This window comes from Pterocles gutturalis, unplaced genomic scaffold (genome assembly GCF_000699245.1).
Source record: "Pterocles gutturalis isolate BGI_N339 unplaced genomic scaffold, ASM69924v1 scaffold15326, whole genome shotgun sequence".
Lineage (NCBI taxonomy): Eukaryota > Metazoa > Chordata > Aves > Pterocliformes > Pteroclidae > Pterocles > Pterocles gutturalis.
In genome coordinates, this window is record NW_010098088.1 from 1,752 (window position 1) to 21,088 (window position 19,337).

Here is a 19,337-nt window from a genome sequence, read left to right on the forward strand (position 1 = left end):
TTCATCAGTTCTCATGGACTTTGAGATGAAAGCACGGACTGTCAGTAGCAAGTAGTCTGTGTCTTTGTGTCTTTGAGGCATCAGAGGATAATTAGAAAGAATGCAAGAAACGTAGCAAGTAAGCAATTGAATTGTCGGTAGTCCAGGGACTTTGAGATACCTACCAAACAGGCCTCTTCCGTGTGAATTTGTCTCCTTCCTCTGTGAACACCCGCGTACTTTTGCTCTCTGTGGAAGTAAGCCCCACAGCTGTACTTTTTCCTGTGATTTGTTATTGCTTCCTGGTTTATAAATCTGCAGTCTGGTGATTTCACTGGTACCCTCCCATGTTGTATCTTGAATTTTGAATCTTGGATTAATTAATGCCTTCCTACTATGGTACTCAATTCCCTGTTTCTCACAGTCTTCTGTGACTACTCATGATATTACAAGACTTTGTAACCACTCTTTTGTTTACGAAATGAAGAGTCCAGTCTTCAGTCTATACGGTAGATACTCTTTGTGTTTCTGACTCAGTCCTTTGTCTGTACCTTTTGTAGTTGTTTATATCCTCTCTGGAGGATATCCTCAAAGCTGTTTGGAGGATTCAGGGCATGGATTTACAGTGATGTAGTGATGTTTTCTGTTTTCTTTCCATTAGTTTTGTTTCTGATTATACTGAAATGCCGCTCTGGTACTGTTGCTTTCTGACCAGAGGTGAATTCTTGCAGTAGGTTTTTTGAGATACAGAGCAACACAGTACCTTTTCCCTTTTTACTTCTTTTACAGCTTGCAGTGCCTACAGCATGTGGTTGCTTTGGAATAGTCGCCATGTAAGTCCTGGGTTGTAATTCTCCCTCTCAATTCCATTACAGGTTCCTATCTTTAGTAAGAAGGAAGAGGTCTTTGGTTATTTGGCAAAATACACTGTTCCAGTGATGAGGGCAGCCTGGCTTATCAAAATGACTTGTGCCTATTATGCTGCCATCACGGAAACCAAGGTGAAAAAGCGTCATGTCATTGATCCTTTCATTGGTAAGCACTTTGTGTGGAGCACTGGTTTTGTCCACCCCAGATGTTTTCTTCTCAGCCTGCTCTTGAATAGTAAGAGGTAGCCTGGAAATACATATAAACTTGTTTCCTGCTGCTAAGTCCTAGTGCTCTGATGTGCATAACTGTCTAAAACAACAGGGCCCACCAGTGAGAGAACACTGTTGAAAAATAAGTCTTAGCAGCCACAAATACTTCTTGAGAACCTACCTCTTCTTTCTCCCCATTGAGTTCTACTGTGCCTCTCTGCAGTATAACCTGTTTTTTTCTTACCTGCAAAGACTGCAAACATTATAATTTAGTAATGACTGATTAGCTTCTTCTCAAGTGTATAGGTATGTTTCCCAGAGAATTCCAGGATGTTATTCCCTGTTTGTGCTTCCAATTTCATTAAGCCTTACTGGATCCCGTATCTAACATCCTTTGTATCCTGGCCTGCTTCAGATTACTGGGGTCTAGGAGAGCTCCCTTGGCTGTTTTCTGATTTGTATGGCTGTGACTGCAGCACCTGACCACAATCCTTTGAAAAGCAGTATTAACAGCTGAAGTCCGTGGATTTTATTTTACCCTTTTTGTTTAAGTTTGGTATAAAAAAATTACACTGGCTTCTTAGCTGATTGGTTTGTTAGATATATTTATTTATTCCATTTACTTTACTGTTCCTTTGGGTGTCTGCCCTACTGCTGACCCTGTAAGTGGTGTTCGTTTTGTATTCTTGCATGTTTTGCCTTGGGCTTTGCCATCTGCATTGTCCCAGAGGAGTGTAATCTTGCAGTCACTTTGTGTACTGAGTTTGTCTCTTCCACAGTTAGGTTTGGGGATGCCTCTTCCTCCCTCCCACCGCTAGGTCACAAGCAAAGCTAGTATTGTGGCACCTACTTTTCTTTCTTTGTCTTTCTGTCCTTTTCAAATGACAGGAACTTTTTTGGGTTTCTACCTGTGCACCGGCCTGGTTCTTTTTTGCTTCTGTTTGCCGTGGCACTCATTGCTAACCTGTTTCCTCTTCTCCAGAATGGACGCAGATCATCACCAAGTACCTGTCAGAGCAGCTGCAGAAGATTGCAGAGTTCTATAGACAGCTCCCAGCGCAAGGCTGTAGTTCACCATCTGGGCCAATGCCCCAAGAGGTGGAACAAGCTTTGAAGCAGTGGGACTACAATGAGAAACTAGCTATGTTCATGTTCCAGGTGAGGGACTGGAGGGGGCTACTGGGTGGGTGCGTAGCAGAGGAGGGCTATGGGAAGTGGATACAAAATGATTCATTTCTGCAGAATATTCTCTTTGTGTGAAGAGGCTGGATGCAATTTTGAGCTCAGGAGTAGAGCAAGGGTAGTACAGAACTGTGCAAACTTCTAGAGTTATTTCCACTGTTAGAAGGCAAGCAGCTGCTGATGTTCTGCCTTTCCTTAGTGGATGTTGCTTCAGCTTTGGTCCGTTTGCTCTGCCTTTATCCATGTGCAGGATGGCATGCTAGACCGGCATGAATTCCTGACGTGGGTCCTTGAGTGCTTTGAGAAAATACGATCAGGAGAAGATGAATTTCTGAAAATGCTCCTACCCCTGCTGCTGCGGGTAAGAAATATGTACCCAGCTTGATTCAGGAGAGCATTGACTTCTGCTGTTGTTACTCCCCTTCCTACTGCCTAAGGGATGATGAGCTATTTTGCACTGAAAACGCTAGCATCCCTCTGAACATCCTTCTTAGCTCATGCAAGGATACCTTTTAATCCTGCTCTCTTCTGTTTCTTCCTTCTTTTCTTTGTTTCCCTGCACTGGACTTGGTAATTCCTGCCCATGTTATAGCTGTGATAGTTGAACTCATTGAACACCACTACATGGAAACTGCTCTTCTTTCTTTCTGTTGCCACAGATTCTGGGCAGACCTTTGAAGCCCTGGGAAGGCTTTGTGTGGGTACATTTTGATACGTGAAATCTTTGCCATAGAGCACTTAGACGGTTTTTCTGCTGCTTGGTGGACAGTGGGTGGTCATTGATGCTAAGGAGCTCTCTGTAAAAAGGGACTGTCTCTACAAGCCAACGCTAAACAGTATACTACTTTAGGAGGGTTGGGAGTTTCTCTTGTGTTGCTTGTAATGAGGATGTTTTCCCTCCTCCCTCGTTCCTACAGTACTCTGGAGAGTTTGTGCAGTCTGCATACCTGTCCAGACGTCTGGCCTACTTCTGCACTCGCAGGCTTGCTATGCAGCTGGATGGTGCTGGCGGGCACCCACCACACATCCTGTCTGCCCAGACAGGGAACACTCTTCCTTCAACTCCCACCCCTCAGCCAGCTGCAGGGAACCCTCCTCCTAGCCCTTTCAGCGACTTATTGCTGTGCCCCCAGCACCGGCCAGTGGTATATGGGCTCAGCTGCATCCTTCAGGTAGGTTTGAGAAGTGGTTGGTGATAGTGGGGTCAACGGGGACAGTTTATATTGTATGCCATCACAGAAAAATCGTTACAGTCTGAGTCAACAACTTCCTGAGTACAGAAATATCAAACCATTATTCTCAAAGGTTAGGTCTTTGCTGACATGTTACAGAGCTTTTGTACCAGACATCACTGCTGTAGCAGTGCCCTTTACTGACTTGCATAAGAAAAATGGGTTGGAATAGAGCCTTTTGCTTTATTCACAGGGGTGTCAGATGGCTGGGAAAGCTTTGCAGAAGAGGGGATGAGAAAGAAAGGGTTATTTCATATTGTGTACGTCAGTAAAAGGTTGTCATCTAGTAAAGGAAATTATGCCAGAAATGAAAGAGTGCTTTGTAGCTTTGTGGGCAAAACAAACAACCCCTCATCAGAAAAACCTGTGCCCACAGAACAAAAAAAAACCCAAACAAACCAAGCAACCAGCACACGCAAAAAACCAACCCTTCCCATTTCTTTGTAGAAGAACTTTAATGGTTTAGGCAAACCACTCTCTTCAGGAGAGGAGAGGCTATGAAGCAGAACTACTCTGATCTCATAATCTTTATACTTGGAATTGATTAAACCTTACCTTGTGGTGAAAGGACAAGGTTGCTGAAGCCTTATTGATAGATGTTTGAAGGGTAAATGCTGTGTGTCACCGTGGGACTCAGTCCATACTGACCTTGTGTCAGAGGGAGGTAGGCGAGTTCTGTTCAGTGTGTGTGTGTGTGTTCATGGTTGTATTTTTCTCCTTCAAGAGGAGAGTGGGTAGGCTAGGTAGGTCCCTGCAGAAGGAGTGGAGATTGCCCCTTCCAGGGGAGGAAAGGATCACGTTAAAACAGAGTAGATTTCAGAGAGTGCAGGATGGAGCAGGACGTGGAGAGGAAGAGAGCACAGACCTTGGGAACCTGCAGCTCAACAGAGAAACTTGAGATCAAGGAGCCCTGACAGGATCAAGAAGCAGCCAGCCAGCTCTCCAACAGGGTAGAAAGAAAATTTCTAGGGTACAGTCGGACAAGGACTTGTCTGCAAGGGCTAGAGAGCAACGCAGCAATGAGCTTTGTCTTCCTGCTAAGTCTTTCTTGGTCACTTTCAGTTAAAAAAGTTTAGATTTTTTTTCTAGTTTCTGTGTGGTAAAACATGTCTTTTTAAATATAAAAAAAACCTCTGTTTGGGGAGCTTACTTTAGGGGTAATATATGAGCATATACACCGCAAAGATTTGGCTAATTTGGGGTTTGAACACAACCTGCTTAAAAAGTTCAAATTTATCTGATCTTTTTTAGTATGTCTCAGAAGAGGTCTTCTGATAGAAGATCTACAGATCTTCTGATCTGCAGATAGTAGATAAGGCTAAGGCAGAATAAGATCTAGTGTTGGAAGTTGGAGCTGGGTTAAGTCAGGATGGAAACATGCATTTCTAACATTGTACATAATTAACCTTTTGCTCAAATGTTCTTGAGATGTGATAGATTCTTTGGCTGGAGTTTTTAAAACAGCCTTCGTTGTCCATCTTAATGTTTGGCTCCTTGTGAGCCAGAAGCTGTAGGGATGTATCCTAGGAACTGATCAGTGAAGTTTTGTCTGTGTTTGTGTGGGTGTCTATACAAGATCATAAAAGAATGAAAATACATATGTAATAGTATTGTTATTGTAATGGCTATTATAATCATACTTGTAATTATTAAATAATAAAGTATAGTGAGTTTGGGTCTGTTGACTCAGGTTTCTTTTCACACTTTACTCTTGGTGAGGGCTGTAAGTCACTAATGTATATATGTGTATATATATGTATCAGGATTGGATTGTGTATTGACGGTGTGAGTTGTAGAAAGTAAGTTCTGTTTAGAAGCAGCAGGGAGCTCTGAAGCAACATGTTGCTGCTTTTGGATAATGTGGAACTCTGGTCTTGGCTTCCTAAGCGTAGCTAGGGCAAGAAACTCAGTGCAGCAAAGATAATAGTTTATTCCTTTCTACTCTAGTGTGGTCTTTGACCCAAAGATTCTTTGAGAGCTTAGAGCAAAAAAGCCCCAAACAGTAAATATGTATACAGGATGATGAATGCCTGGGCAGTAGGTTAAAGGAGTGGTTATTTCTGTAGAAAGTGATCTAACTTAATTGGTTTGACCTTTATTTGCTCAGTGATAGTGACTTTTCTATCTGTTGCAGAGTATAATTTTGTGTTGCCCGAGTGCCCTTGTGTGGCATTACTCATTGACTGATAGCAGGATCAAGACTGGCTCTCCATTGGACCATCTGCCTATAGCCCCATCCAACTTGCCCATGCCAGCAGGGAATTCAGCCTTTACACAGCAGGTGAGCAGCCTTCAAAAGAGGGAGCTCATGTGGTCCAGGATAATAACTGTATTTTAGCTCTTTCAGGATTTTCTTTTTATGTTGTGCGATAAACAGAGCTGGAGGTGCTGTCTCACTCCCAAGGCATTAACTGCTCCCATTCTGCTATAAGCAAGACAGTGATGTTGTTGGAAGACAGGCAAAATCTAACCTTGAGTAGAATTACTGGCATGCTCTTTGTTTTCTGATAATTTTGTACACAGGATTTCTAAGGCATCCTTTTGTATGTTTACACAAGTCCATTGCTTGTAGGTTCGAGCAAAGCTGCGTGAAATTGAGCAGCAGATAAAGGAACGTGGCCAGGCAGTGGAGGTTCGCTGGTCATTTGACAAGTGCCAGGAAACCACAGCAGGTAACTTGCTGTAGGTTAAAGTTTCTTTCCCGCTGTTCTATGTGTTACCCTGAGAAACTTCCTGTCTGATTATTTTCTTTGATTTTTCCTCTTTGCTGCTGTTGGTGTTCACTGTCATCAGGGAAGAAAACCCAGATGGCTCTTTGTCTTTCCAGTGCAAAATCTTGCACGGGACAGTTTCCCCAGATATAGGGGGAGTTTCTGTTACTGGAAGCTGGAAATGTGTACTAGAAAACTATACTCTTGCGTATGTGCCATGTTCTGATGCTTTCCCTTAATATCTGTTGTTGGCCACTGTGAGAGTCAGGATACTAAGCTAGGTGGACCCTTGCCTGACTGGTACAGCTTTCCTTAGGCAGTCTTCTGAGCAATGAGCTTGCAGAAATGTTTGTTCCAGAGTCTGTTGTACCGGTTGCCAGATAGGCATTTCTCTTCTCTGTTCTCTTCTAGGTTTCACTATTGGCCGTGTCTTGCACACTTTAGAGGTTCTGGACAGTCACAGCTTTGAAAGATCTGACTTCAGCAACTCCTTGGATTCCTTGTATAACAGGATATTTGGGCTGGGTCCAACCAAAGACAGCCATGAGGTGCCTTGGGACTTTGCTGCTGGGGCCTGTCTTGGATGTGTCTATGTTCTTGTTTGTATTCCGCAGTTACTGTCCTGTGTCTGCAGAGAGCTGACTGGTAGTGGCCTTTGCCCAAGAGATGTGATCTCCCTTGAAAAGGATTTTGTGCAGCCTTAAGTTAGGGAGAATGAGGGGTCTGTGCTCTAGAAAGTCTACACTAACAAATACATGTAAGCTTGAGAGAATCCACACGTCTAAGTGAGGAGAATCTCCTGATGGAAGATATTAGTCCGGATAGCAGATTGATGATAAAGACATATTATGTGTCTGAGAGAAGTAAATGTTGAATTCTGGGCTGGCAGCTGCTTTCTGGGAGCTCACAGTTCAAGTTCCTCTTAGCCTGGGAGATGACATATTTATGATGTGTAGGACCATGGTGCAAGCAATACTGCATTGGTTTCTGGGAGTGAGCTGCAGGACTGGTAGTTTGCATACTTTGTACAAGGCTGTCAAGAAGCGTGTTTCACTCCACACTAAGATCAGCACTCCATAGATGTGCTGCTGGAAGAGAGATGATTTTCTGAAGCAAAGCCAGCCTGGAGATTTGTCAAGGGCTGTGGATCACCTCATGTTGCGAAGTGGAGTCAAAGGAGGAGAAGTCTAACTTAACCTCTGTCCTCCACGTTAGGAAGAGGGGAAGGTAGCAATCTTCAGGCTGTGCTCTACTAGAAGTAGACTCACTGTTATATCCGACCTGAGGCCGTAGGACTGCTCACTTCTGTTTGTCTCAGGTTCTCATTATAGTGCTTATGTCTCAACAGATCTCCCCAGATGATGATGCAGTGGTGGCCTTGCTGTGTGAGTGGGCTGTCAGCTATAAACGCTCTGGACGCCACAGGGCTATGGTTGTGGCCAAACTCCTGGAGAAGCGTCAAGCAGAGATAGAGGCTGAGGTAAGTCCTTACTCTTGGAAGGCTAGCAGCAGTAAAGGAGAGCAGAGGTTACCCAACTACCATTATCTGACTATTACACTGGAAGGCAAAGTCTGATTAGCACAATGCCTCTTAACGCTGGTGCTGTTAATTATGGGATTTGCTCCATCTAACCCAAAGTAGGTCATAAATGAGCGTGTGAGATGGTGCGTGTCCCATTTCTTGGATACATTTGAAGACAGATTATTTCTGTGCTGGCATACTTCGAGACAGTGAAGTAGCTTACAGAAACCTGTGCAGTGCTTTTCTCTAAGTGCAAGATAGGAAAATTCTCTTGAAGGCTTCTTTTTGGGGGTTTATGGATAGTGAATTTCTCCTCTGTGACAGCAGTCGGTACTCTTTTCTGTTTTTACAGAGATGTGGGGACTCTGAAGTCGTGGATGAGAAGGGCTCCATCTCTTCGGGCTCTCTCTCTGCAGCCAGTGCTCCTGTCTTTCAGGATGTCCTTATGCAGTTCCTTGACACTCAAGCTCCTATGCTAAGTATGTAATAAGAACTTGTGGCCTCACAGTTTCTAGCTTTCACCCTCCTGAAAACTTTGAATTTGTATGCTATTGTCTTGTGTGTAGGTCTTGGATGTACCTAAAATCTTTCTCTGTTTGCCTTGCAATCCAGAGCATATCTTGGAGAGGGAGGGACAGCAGCCTGGAGGGCCAGATGGCAGAATGATGATGCAGGAGCAGTTCTGCTTACAAAGTGTTGGCCAAGAATAAATGAGTATAGCCTAATCAGGAATTAATTCAGGTTGAGAACTAGAGGGAGGTTTCTAACTAGTAAGTGACTAAGCTCTGGAATAGTCTCTCCGTGGAAATACTGCAAACAGTTTGAGGCACAGTATACAACTCTGAATGATACAGACAACTGTTTGTATCCCAGGAATGACACCAGGCTAAAGTCCTATGCCTCTGGTCTGTGAGACCAACTGGAGAGCTTTTGACTTACTTAATTGCCACCTGTTGAAACTAGGCTTTCTATTTTTAGTCTCTGCTGTAATCTCAGAACTGTATATTAGTCATTTACTATGTTGAGATTTATGGAAACTGTCTCTAGCCCTAGGTTAGGTGGCTGGTGTTGCTCAGAATGTTGCAGAACTCCAATAGCCTTGACTCTCTGTGATGTCCTTTCAGCTGATCCTGGGAAGGAAAACGAGAAAGTGGAATTCTTTAACTTGGTGCTGCTGTTCTGTGAGCTAATCCGACATGATGTCTTCTCTCACAACATCTACATGTGCACGCTCATCTCCCGAGGTGATCTTGCCATGGATTCTCATGGGCCTCGCCCACCCTCACCCTTTGATGACCCTGCTGAGGAGCATGACAGGAAGGAGACGGAGGGAAACAGTGGCATCAAGCTAGAGGTGAGAGAACAAGTACCGTGACTGTTTTGTACGTGTCCCCATAGCATGCTTGCCTGTTTTTACCAGCTTTGCAACCTCCTTGCTGTTACCTGCTGAAGGATGTACCAGTGACTCATGCTTCTCTTTTCCCCAACTTATTTGCTTAGAATTTCAGTTTTAAAAGTAGAAGACTATGTTCTAAGTAGCTGGAAAGGGCCAGCAGAATGTAAAGAGGGTAGACGGGAAAATCTTGCACTGCTCAGAGCAAAGCAGCATATCATGAGGTGCTGCGTGAGGCCTGTCCGTGATGTTTGCAGTGTATTGGGTGCCAGCTTGCCAGGCATTGTGGGTGTGTTGACATATTGCTGTCACTGTGTCCAACATGGACATCGAGTGCTGTAGTAAACAAATACTCTCTTGTTCCTTGGTGCATCACTGAGATGTAAAGCTGCTCTGTCTGTTCCCAGGACACAGGTCTTTCTGAGCCCATGGACATCGACCACAACTCCAGCATGCTCTTTGATGACATGGAGAAGACAGACTTTTCGGTATGTTCCTGCATTTTCTGCCTGCTACTTAGTAAGTAGGTCAGTATATTGTAGTGGGTCCATGGACAGCATGTGCCTCGCTTTTTTTGTGCATACTCCCTCTCTACTGTAGAGCCAGTGTGCTGGAAGTGGCTGGGTTGTAAGGCAGCTGACACTGTAAAAAGGTCTGTATAACCTGTTTTTGCAGGTCGTGGTCCATCAGAGTAGAGTGAGTCCCAGTCATTCCTGGGATCTCTTATGCTCTGGCTGCTGCCAGCCCAGTGTTTGGGCAGGGTGAGAAGTGGGCTGCTTGGAAGTGGATGGGAAATGTATGACTACGGTAGCACCTCTAGACTGGGAGTGACTAGTTACTGTGTTTTCTTGGTCACTGGGGCAAAGACACAGGTCTGCTGTCATCGTACCATGTAGCCTTCAGTACTTTAGTTTTACAGTTCTTCATAGTATTTGCAGGCATAGTTTATGGTTGCAGAATGCTTTGAAACACTTAATAATAAAAATAACTTGTAGCTGAAAAATCCCCAAGTACCTACATTCCTCCAGCCATTTCTGGCCTTTCAAGGTACATGTCAGGCAGCTGTGATGTGCAGAGCTATGTGGCTTTCCCCCGGCTTTCCCAGGATCCTTGTTCGTTCTGTGGAGATGGTTGTTCCCAAAATCCTAAGTTGTTGTTATTTATTTCCTATTGTTTTTAACTCAATATACAACATGGACCAGAAGCAGAAATGGGAATAGTATCTTAGCACATTGCCTTGGTCATTGCCCTAAGAACTGGATTTTTCTCCAACTTTCCCTCTTCCTGTTCGTTTTAGGCCTGAGTACCTTCCTTCAGTAATCTTCGCTGTTGCATGACCATGTCCCCTTAACTACCTTTTTTTGTTTCTGTGTCTCCCTAGATGTTTTCTCCTCCAATGCATTGTGAATCTAAAGCCAGTCCTTCCCCTGAGAAACCAGATCCTGAAAAGGAAGCAAAGCCTCTGCTGAAGGATAAGTCTGTGGAAGGAATGCTAGCATCCCTGTATGACCAACCCCGGCACATCCAGTACGCAACACACTTTCCTATTCCTCAGGTAAGAGACCTGCTTATAACAGCTCCTCTATTGCTGCCTTGCGCTCTGGTCGTGAGGCTGCTGTGCTTCCCTGTGGTACTGATATGGGTGGGTAAGGAGCAGTCATGCTTTCCTGTACTGCTGCAGGAGGTGATCTATTTAAAATGTCTCATTGCTTACTCCCAGAGCAACATCTGAGATGAAGTTTTCCTTTTCCTTTAAGAGATCCAGATGTGAAACAAGATTAAAGCATTCAGCCTCATAGTTGCTAATGCAGTTGTCTCTGCTGGTTTTCTAGGAGGAGTCATGCAGTCATGAATGTAACCAACGGTTGGTAGTTCTTTTTGGGGTTGGAAAACAACGGGATGATGCTCGGCATACAATCAAGAAAATAACCAAAGACATTCTAAAAGTCTTAAACAGAAAGAGCACTGCAGAGACAGGTTAGTAGAGTTTGAGCCACTCCTTTCTGAAGTAGGAGCATCTTTCCAGTTGGCTGGCTCTTTTGTCTGGAGCCTCACAGTGAAAGGATTTTGTATAATCTACAGTGCCTGGTTTCAGTCACTGAGAGTCTGGAATGGCGCATTGTTCCTAAACATTAAATAGCAAGTAAGACGACTGACTTCCTGCTATAATTGAACTTTTCTTCAGAAGAGGATTAAGTCATATCAGGTTCAGAGTTAGACCCTGGCCAAAACTTTGGCTTTTCAAATTTTATTTTCTTTAGTTCTTGCATTTAGATCCTTGCACAAGAAGACTTTGCCTATGCATATTTGGCAAAAACCTTGATTAAATGTAGCATGCTGTTATTCTTGGGGCGTGTGCTAAATGCACAGATGGGGAACTTGGATAGCTGTGTGTCGTCGTTTTAAAACGCCACCAGACAGTCTTTATTAAACACCTGGTGGGCTGAGGCAGGGACAGGGAGGGTTTCACTCGCCACTTAGGGTCACAGGCAAGAAACCGACATGACTTCGGAAAAGCAAAAAAACCCAATTGAATTTATCAACTATTTACAATCAAAAACAAGAAGCAAGATAATGAGAGAGAGAGCTACATCTTAGAAAGGCATCTCTCCCCCACCCCTCTCTTCTTCCCAGGCCCAAAGGCTTTGTTCCTGGTTTCTGTGCCTTTCCCCTACCTGGCGGCGCAGCGGGGGCAGGGAATGGGGGGTGCAGTCAGTCTGCCGCTTCTTCCTCCTCAGGGGAGGGCTCCTCGTAGTCTTCCCTGCTCCAGCGTGCGGTCCCTTCTCACAGGAGAGTCCTTCACAAACTGCTTCAACGTGAGTCCTTCCCACATGGGGTCACAGTCCCCCGACAACTGCTCGTCTCCAGCGTGGGTTTTGTCAAAATTCACAGCCTTCTTCGGGCACAGTTACTTCATCTTATGCTCTCCACTTTGCAGGGGAATCTCTGTTTTCCAGGGCGCCTCCTTCCTTGTGTTTCTCTTCACTGACCATAGTGTCCGCGCAGTTGTTTCTCTCAGATCCCGCTTCTCTCTCCTGATGTCTAGTCCTGTTCTGCTGAGGAAGGTAGCCTAATACTGTTCTCTGATCCTCCCACCTTTGGTAGGTGGAGAAGAAGGGCAGAAGAGGAAAAAGAGCAAGCCAGAAGCATTCCCAACAGCCGAAGATATCTTTGCCAAGTTCCAGCACCTTTCTCACTTTGATCAGCACCAAGTCACATCTCAGGTATGAAGTTTTCAAGACTGCTGTCCTGGGGCCCTGACCGTGTCCCTTTGTATTAGAGAGCAGCTTCCTGGAGGAAAAGGGAGATGGGCCTGCTGAGGGACTTCTGCAAGGGGAGATAGTACTGTGTGTCATCTTGCACTTGCAGGTATCTCGCAATGTCTTGGAACAGATCACCAGCTTTGCCTTGGGAATGTCGTACCACCTGCCTTTGGTACAGCATGTGCAGTTCATATTTGACTTGATGGAGTATTCACTCAATATCAGTGGTCTTATTGACTTTGCCATCCAGGTAAGCACAATGTGCTCAGACACTTCCTGGGGAGGGGCTTATCAGCCTGAAAGGCAGCAGATCTGTGCTGCAATAGTTGGGCCACTCCTGGGATCATTGGTGACCCTCTGGCTTGTGTCATGGAGGTAGTCAGATTAGGTGGTCATGCAGTGCTCCTAAGCTGCAGTTACGAGGAGTAGCTTGTTTGTGGTAGGTAGTCTTACATGTTCTGTTCTGAGAATTATTTTTCCAGAGGCCTCAGGGTTGTCTCCAAAGGACTTGCATTGCATCTCTCTGTCCCTGGATGCAGCGAAGTCTTGTTCTGAGTGAGAAGGGGATTGCCTGTCTCTGGCAAATCTCTCATCTTGGTCCCTTGGAAGGATCTTTAGCACATGGCAGTGCAGGCTGCCTTCTGAGTCCTGCTAAAATCCTGTTGCTGTTTCTGCAGTCTGTGCCAGGTATCTCTTGAAGCCTTGCTATGGTTGCTGATGGAATTGAGGCCGTTAAAAAGGGAGCCAAGTGAGATTTATGCAGGACAGAATTACCAAACAAGCTGCCTGCTATTATCTGTGGTCATATCCCAATTGCCTTCTGATACCCAAGTGCTGACAGCCCCTTGTACTGTGTGAGTGAGGCATTGTGCCTAAAGTATGGGGTGCCAGCTGTTCCAGGGGTACCTCTCTAGGCAGAAAATGCCTGCCAGTCCCTTTCCTGTCAGGTTCTATAGGCTGTGGGTGTGGTGTGCCTGCTCAGTTTCTGACCAAAGCTTACCCCTGTGGCTGTTGAAGGGTTTTTCTGTCATTGGGTGCAGTTGCTGAATGAACTGAGCGTGGTGGAGGCAGAACTGCTGTTGAAATCCTCCGACCTTGTTGGCAGTTACACCACCAGCTTGTGCCTGTGCATCGTGGCTGTGCTGCGGCACTACCATTCCTGCCTTATATTGAACCAAGACCAGATGGCTCAGGTCTTCGAAGGGTAAGGGAACCTTCCCCTCACTGTGTGGAAGGAAGCACCGTATCTTGTGGGGCTTGTAATGGTCAGAGGTATACATGTGTGCTTTCTAAAAGGCAGCAACTTTGTGCCTGAGGGTTCAGCTCACAGAATTTGTGGGGGATGGGATATGTTACCCAGTGAGCACTGTTGCTGTGAGCTCAGGAAGGTATCTGTGTAATGAGGATATTCCTTCAGGTATTCTTTTCCTGTTGCTGTGGCATTTTTTTATCTTTCTACAGTCTGTGTGGAGTGGTGAAACACGGTATGAATCGCTCAGATGGCTCTTCAGCAGAGCGCTGTATCCTGGCCTATCTCTACGACCTGTATACCTCCTGCAGTCACCTCAAAAGTAAATTTGGGGAGCTCTTTAGGTGAGTCTGAGGCAGGTGGGATGCAGTGGGTGCTGACCAGTATAGTACCTTGGCTTAAGCTTTGCTTGTGATTTTTATTTGATGGGATTATCCCTGAGGCCCTCTCAATGGGGAGCTGAAGCCTTGGGAGCAGTGCATGTTTTACAGGCAGTAAAGACCCAGTGTATAATATTGACTCTTAGATCATCAACTTGTTTTTGGTAATTTGTCTTCAGCAGTCCTCTGCAGCTCAACAGGTCTGTTCTTACCAAACTCCTAGAGGTAGAAGTAGAGAGGTCTCTTCCTACCAAACTCTGATGACTGAGCAATTCATCCTAAAGGTTGTTCTCTCCTTGTGCTCAGCTCCCTAATAATCCTTGGACTTCTTCTGAACCTGCTGTGCTTGGTTCTGGGTTTATTCCTGTGCTACTTTGCAGTCCTTATCCTTGTTCTGCCCCTTTTGGCTCTTCAGGTTCTGCTCTGCTGATGTTGCCCCCAGGCTCTGTCCTGTGGGCTTACTTTACTCTGTGGCCTTCAACCCTTTGCAGTTCTTCTCTTGGGAACTGTCCCCCCACCAGCAACCTGTGGAGCTCCTCCCTTAGCAGCCCAGAGAGAGAGTCCACAGATTTCCCTGGCTTTTTGCTTGCGTGATCCTGTGAAGGGGTAATTCTCCTGACAGCCCTGTTTCCCAGTACAGTGCTTCACTTTGTCTTCTCTCACAGTCCCTGTTCCCTATTAGTGTTTCTAGTGTAGGCATGCCATAGGGACATCTAACCCTCAGTGTCATTCCCCATGAGGAAGTCCTGTAGGACTCTGCTAGGGCTTGTGCTGTTCTACGCATCAGTTGTATGAGTGGTGATATCAAAACTTTTCATATAACTGCTACTCAGCATATAACAATAGAAGTTGCCTGCAGATTGCTGTAGTAGGGTGCAGTAATGGTGACCAGGTGATAAACTTGCAGATGAAGCTTAGTGTTGTTAAACATAAAATAACACACAGAGGATTGTCCTTGTTCCCTTCCAAACTCTATGTACTGATGGATATATACAATCAGTTGGATAAAGGATCTGCGATCTGGAACAGATACATAATTGAAAATGTCATTGTAGTATTTGGTAACAGTTAAAAAGCAAATTAAATGTTAGGTATTGTTTGGAAAGGAATGGAGAACAGACCAGAGAGCATCACTAGGCCACCATTTGAGTCTTGGTACAGCTGTGCCTTGTGGTTTGGGGCAATAGGCTCCAAAAACCGTGTAGTGGAGGTAGGTCCAAAGGAAGGTGAATAGACAAATGAGCAGAGGTTTGGAATGACTTACTCATGAGGAACTGAATCTCCTCCCCACAGAAGAGGAGGACTGAGGGGGAATGGTAGAAGTTTGTAAAGTTCTGGTTGATATGGAAAAGAAACTGAATGATCAATGTCTTGCAATACAAGCACAAAAAAGAATGAATAGAAAATTAAGAAATGGTAGATTTGGAACAAAACAAACTTCATAGTTCTCGTAGTTAATGTGGAATGAGTTCCGTGTTGTGAACGTCAGAAATCTACTGGATTCAAAAAATAGGTGGACAAATTTTCAGGAGGAAAATCTGTTGAGACCATTATCTTTAACCATTTTTATAAAATTATTAATTTTACCATTAACTCTGAAAATCTGTGAGCCCTAAGTTGCATCAGGGTGGGAAAGGATGCTGGAGCAGTATTGCCACGTGCCTGCCTTGCTCTTAAACTCTTCTCTGGGCATCAGCTGTTCTGACACCAAGGCTGAGCTAGGTGTTTCCCTGACCTGAATAGCCGTTCCCATGCTGTGTTCACTTAGCCTGCGGGTAACTTCTATGTGCTTCCCCAGCAAAGGACCATCTTCAGTCTTCTGGAAGAGTCTTTCTTGGTAAACAGTGATCTTGAGTTTCCACCTGTTCTTTCCCAGAGAGGGCTTGTCTTGCACAGAATTGCTTTGCTTATCAGAGGTCAGTGGAAACTTAAGGTTTTTTGTGTTTCTAATCCCTCTTTCTTGTCCTCTTTAGTGACTTCTGCTCCAAGGTGAAGAACACAATTTACTGCAATGTTGAGCCATCTGACTCCAACATGCTATGGGAACCAGAGTTCATGATTGACACTATTGAAAATCCATCTGCACATAACTTTACATACACCAACCTGGGCAAGAGCCTCAATGAAAACCCAGCCAACCGCTACAGTTTTGTTTGTAATGCACTTATGCATGTTTGTGTGGGACACCACGATCCAGACAGGTGAGTACAGAACTTTCATGGTTCTGCTGAGATAGTAAAATCTTTAGGTGAGGGTAAGAAAGGCAGTAGCTGTTCCTTGGGTGTCTTGGGGTGTTGAGGAGGAAGGAGCCAAAGCTGAGGTCCCTTAGAGAATCACTGACCTGATGGCGTGTGTGAGTAGCAAAGTTGACCCTCTGCTTTTTTCATTATTTGTTTAACAGGGTGAACGACATTGCTATCCTGTGTGCTGAACTAACTGGGTACTGCAAGTCTCTAAGTGCCGAGTGGCTGGGTGTGCTCAAAGCTTTGTGCTGTTCCTCCAATAACGGGACCTGTGGCTTCAATGATCTCCTCTGCAATGTTGATGCAAGTGCAAACATTCAAAAGGGGAAAAAGAATAAAGGGATCCATTGGGCAAAGGCAGAAATGAACAAGGGATGGAGGCTTTGTCTTCTGAGGACAGGGGAGAAAGGCTTTGAATACCAGGGCTACCTTTTGGTGTGTGTTGCAGCCTGGGGTGATCATGGACATTGACCTGGGGTGATCATGGACATTGACCTGGGGTGATCATGGACATTGACCTGGGGTTATGGGCTCTTCCACCCCCCCAGCTCCCAGGCAGGCTGAGGAATTGCTGACAGAGGGAATGAGGCAGAGGCTGTTGTGATCACTGGCTGATCTCCTCTCTTCCAGGTCAGTGACTTATCTTTCCATGATTCCTTGGCTACCTTTGTTGCCATTCTCATTGCCCGGCAGTGCTTGCTGCTGGAGGACCTGATTCGCTGTGCTGCTATCCCCTCACTCCTCAATGCTGGTAAGTGCATCACTGCAGAAAGCTGGTCTTAGGCTCAGTTCTCGCCCAAAGGCCGGTTCATAATGGATACTTTGTGAACCTCATAGTTGTGAAACATGTTTCCAATGCTTCTTTTATAGTGTGCTACTTAAGAATTGAATGTTTACTTTAGAGAATTTCTGGCCTTTTGGTTTCTGTCAAAAACTGGTTGTGCTAAGGTTTTTCAGTGTCTTGCTCTCTGGAGTTTGTGTGCAAGCTTGAATAAGCATGGAGAGATGTTATCAGCCACATTGGCTGACCAGTGTACTCACCTCTGAACTCCAGCAGTACACCTCCCACTGCTGACATGGTTCAGCTTAGCATTTTGGCTAGAGCAGCCAGCTGACCAATTGGGCCTACAGTATCTGGGTCACTCTGCCTTTACTCTGTCACCAGTCTTCCTAGCTTTGCTCTGGGGATTGCAGCATCCAGACCCTGACAGAGTGAAATTGGGAAAATGGAGCAAGCAGAATGCAGTCCATGTCATGGGGGATAATAGAGATGGATTTTCTCACTTGCATGCTCAATGCTGCACATACTCTGTATTTGTAAATATAGTAAGGCTGCTGCAGCTTCTCAGCTGGCTGCTCCAGGGCAGTGCACTGTGAAAAGCTTTTGGATTGAGAGTCAGCTGTCCCAGTGTTTCAGAAATCTCAGTTGACTGTTTTCTTTACATAGCCTGCAGTGAACAGGACTCAGAACCAGGAGCACGTCTGACCTGCCGGATTTTACTCCATCTGTTTAAGACTCCACAGCTGAACCCATGCCAGCAAGATGGCAGTAAGTGAATGAAAGTAGACCCTTTCTTTATTGTGAAAATACTGAGGCTTTTGCACCCCAAGAAAAGAGATACTGGACCCTATAATTAGAGATCATGACCCACTTGCTTTGAATAAACCAGGCAAAGCCTGATATACTGCTTTCTGCAGAGGACAAAGAACAATATTCTTTCGCTTATGTTGCTCCATGTTGCCCAACATGCTGGGGATGAGGCCATTGGAGGCAGGAAACCAGCCAGTAGAGGTGGCCTTGCTGTCACTAAATCATTAGAGCAATGATCACTTCTTTTTTTTATGTCTAGATCTTTGTATAGCCTCTTAACATGGTGCCAGAAGCTGCTATTTTACAGCACTGTTTTTGTCTGATGATGGAAACAGTCCAGGAAGCTCTGTTCTTGGCTACTCATGAGTATCCTGATGGCTCAGATCTCTAAACCCAGCCTATATTCTAGGTTACGGTACTGTTGGAGCTAGGAGTTCATGACACAGGCACTGCTCCCCATTTGGAGTTCATGGTTCAGTTGTCACAGCATGATTGGCACTATACTTCGCAAAACTTAATTAAATTGACCCCTTGTTATAGTTGGGAAAAGGACTGGCCTCAGGATTCTCTGAGCTGGATTCTATGGTACAGGCTGGCACATAAGTCAGGCAGCTCTGAAAGCTCTGCCTTTCTCTCTTCCTGGGTATTGCCCTTCTCCATTGTCCTCTTTGCAGACAAACCCACAGTGGGAATCCGAACTTACTGGCAGCTTCCCAGAATCGTATTGTGGATGGAGCAGTCTTTGCAGTGCTGAAGGCTGTCTTTGTTCTGGGTGTGTATCTGCGTTAGTATGAACCTGTAAGAATGTTTTTTAGGGGGGTGGAGGAAAGGCACTGTATTGCATGTGTTGGCTGTACAGAAGGCCAGAGTAGATCTGTTTTGGTAGACATGTGGCTTGTCTGAAGACCTTTGGTGCTTCGTATCTCTTAGCTGCACTGATCACAGAGTTCACAAAAGCTCAGGATGTTTTGTGGGTCAGGCTTTGTGTTTAGCATTGATGATTGACACTTGTGCTTTCCTTGTAGGAGATGCAGAACTGAAAGGCTCTGGCTTTTCCCACCCTGGAGGTGTCGATGATCTCATGGATGATGAGCTGGGCACCAGGAAGACCAGCGGTCGGGTAGTAACTGTAGAAACAGCTAGCTTGGATATTTATGCCAAGTATGTACTAAGGAGTATATGTCAACAGGTGAGTCTGTCCCATCTCTTGGTTTGTCCTTATCCCTTCTGGAAACAGATATATCCCATGTGACTTTCTGCAGATTGGGTTTGTTCTTTGACAGACCAGTAAAGAACCTGCGATGGTTCTGACACGTGATGGTGCTAAGGATTGCTCACCATTAGCAAAAAATACAGAGGCAAAGAGTCGTCAAGAGTTAGGTGTTGCGGTATGCAGGGACTGCACATCGCCTTTGCTTTGGCAACAGCAACAGGGCTCATGTCCAGGGAGGGGAGTGCTGGGAGTGGTTTGCCGAGATGTGTGCTGGAGGCAAAGAAGATAAACATGAGAAGG

At 45.2% G+C, this 19,337-nt stretch overlaps 1 protein-coding gene across 1 annotated transcript in view; it reads left to right on the top strand.

The window, feature by feature from the left end:
• Nucleotides 1-915: 915 nt before the first annotated feature.
• The window catches only part of LOC104472134 (mediator of RNA polymerase II transcription subunit 12-like), a gene marked incomplete at its 3' end in the record, with an annotated part of 31,242 nt that continues 12,820 nt past the window's right edge, over nucleotides 916-19,337 (top strand). Inside the window, 24 exon segments of the mRNA XM_010087695.1 lie at nucleotides 916-1,014; nucleotides 2,041-2,216; nucleotides 2,491-2,601; nucleotides 3,158-3,412; nucleotides 5,607-5,753; nucleotides 6,045-6,144; nucleotides 6,595-6,731; nucleotides 7,532-7,663; nucleotides 8,058-8,184; nucleotides 8,830-9,059; nucleotides 9,506-9,586; nucleotides 10,480-10,653; nucleotides 10,931-11,075; nucleotides 12,204-12,322; nucleotides 12,468-12,611; nucleotides 13,402-13,565; nucleotides 13,823-13,954; nucleotides 15,964-16,191; nucleotides 16,392-16,536; nucleotides 16,864-16,984; nucleotides 17,681-17,782; nucleotides 18,499-18,519; nucleotides 18,522-18,596; nucleotides 18,850-19,013. Of these exon segments, the coding sequence (XP_010085997.1) occupies nucleotides 918-1,014; nucleotides 2,041-2,216; nucleotides 2,491-2,601; nucleotides 3,158-3,412; nucleotides 5,607-5,753; nucleotides 6,045-6,144; nucleotides 6,595-6,731; nucleotides 7,532-7,663; nucleotides 8,058-8,184; nucleotides 8,830-9,059; nucleotides 9,506-9,586; nucleotides 10,480-10,653; nucleotides 10,931-11,075; nucleotides 12,204-12,322; nucleotides 12,468-12,611; nucleotides 13,402-13,565; nucleotides 13,823-13,954; nucleotides 15,964-16,191; nucleotides 16,392-16,536; nucleotides 16,864-16,984; nucleotides 17,681-17,782; nucleotides 18,499-18,519; nucleotides 18,522-18,596; nucleotides 18,850-19,013 (3,327 nt within the window).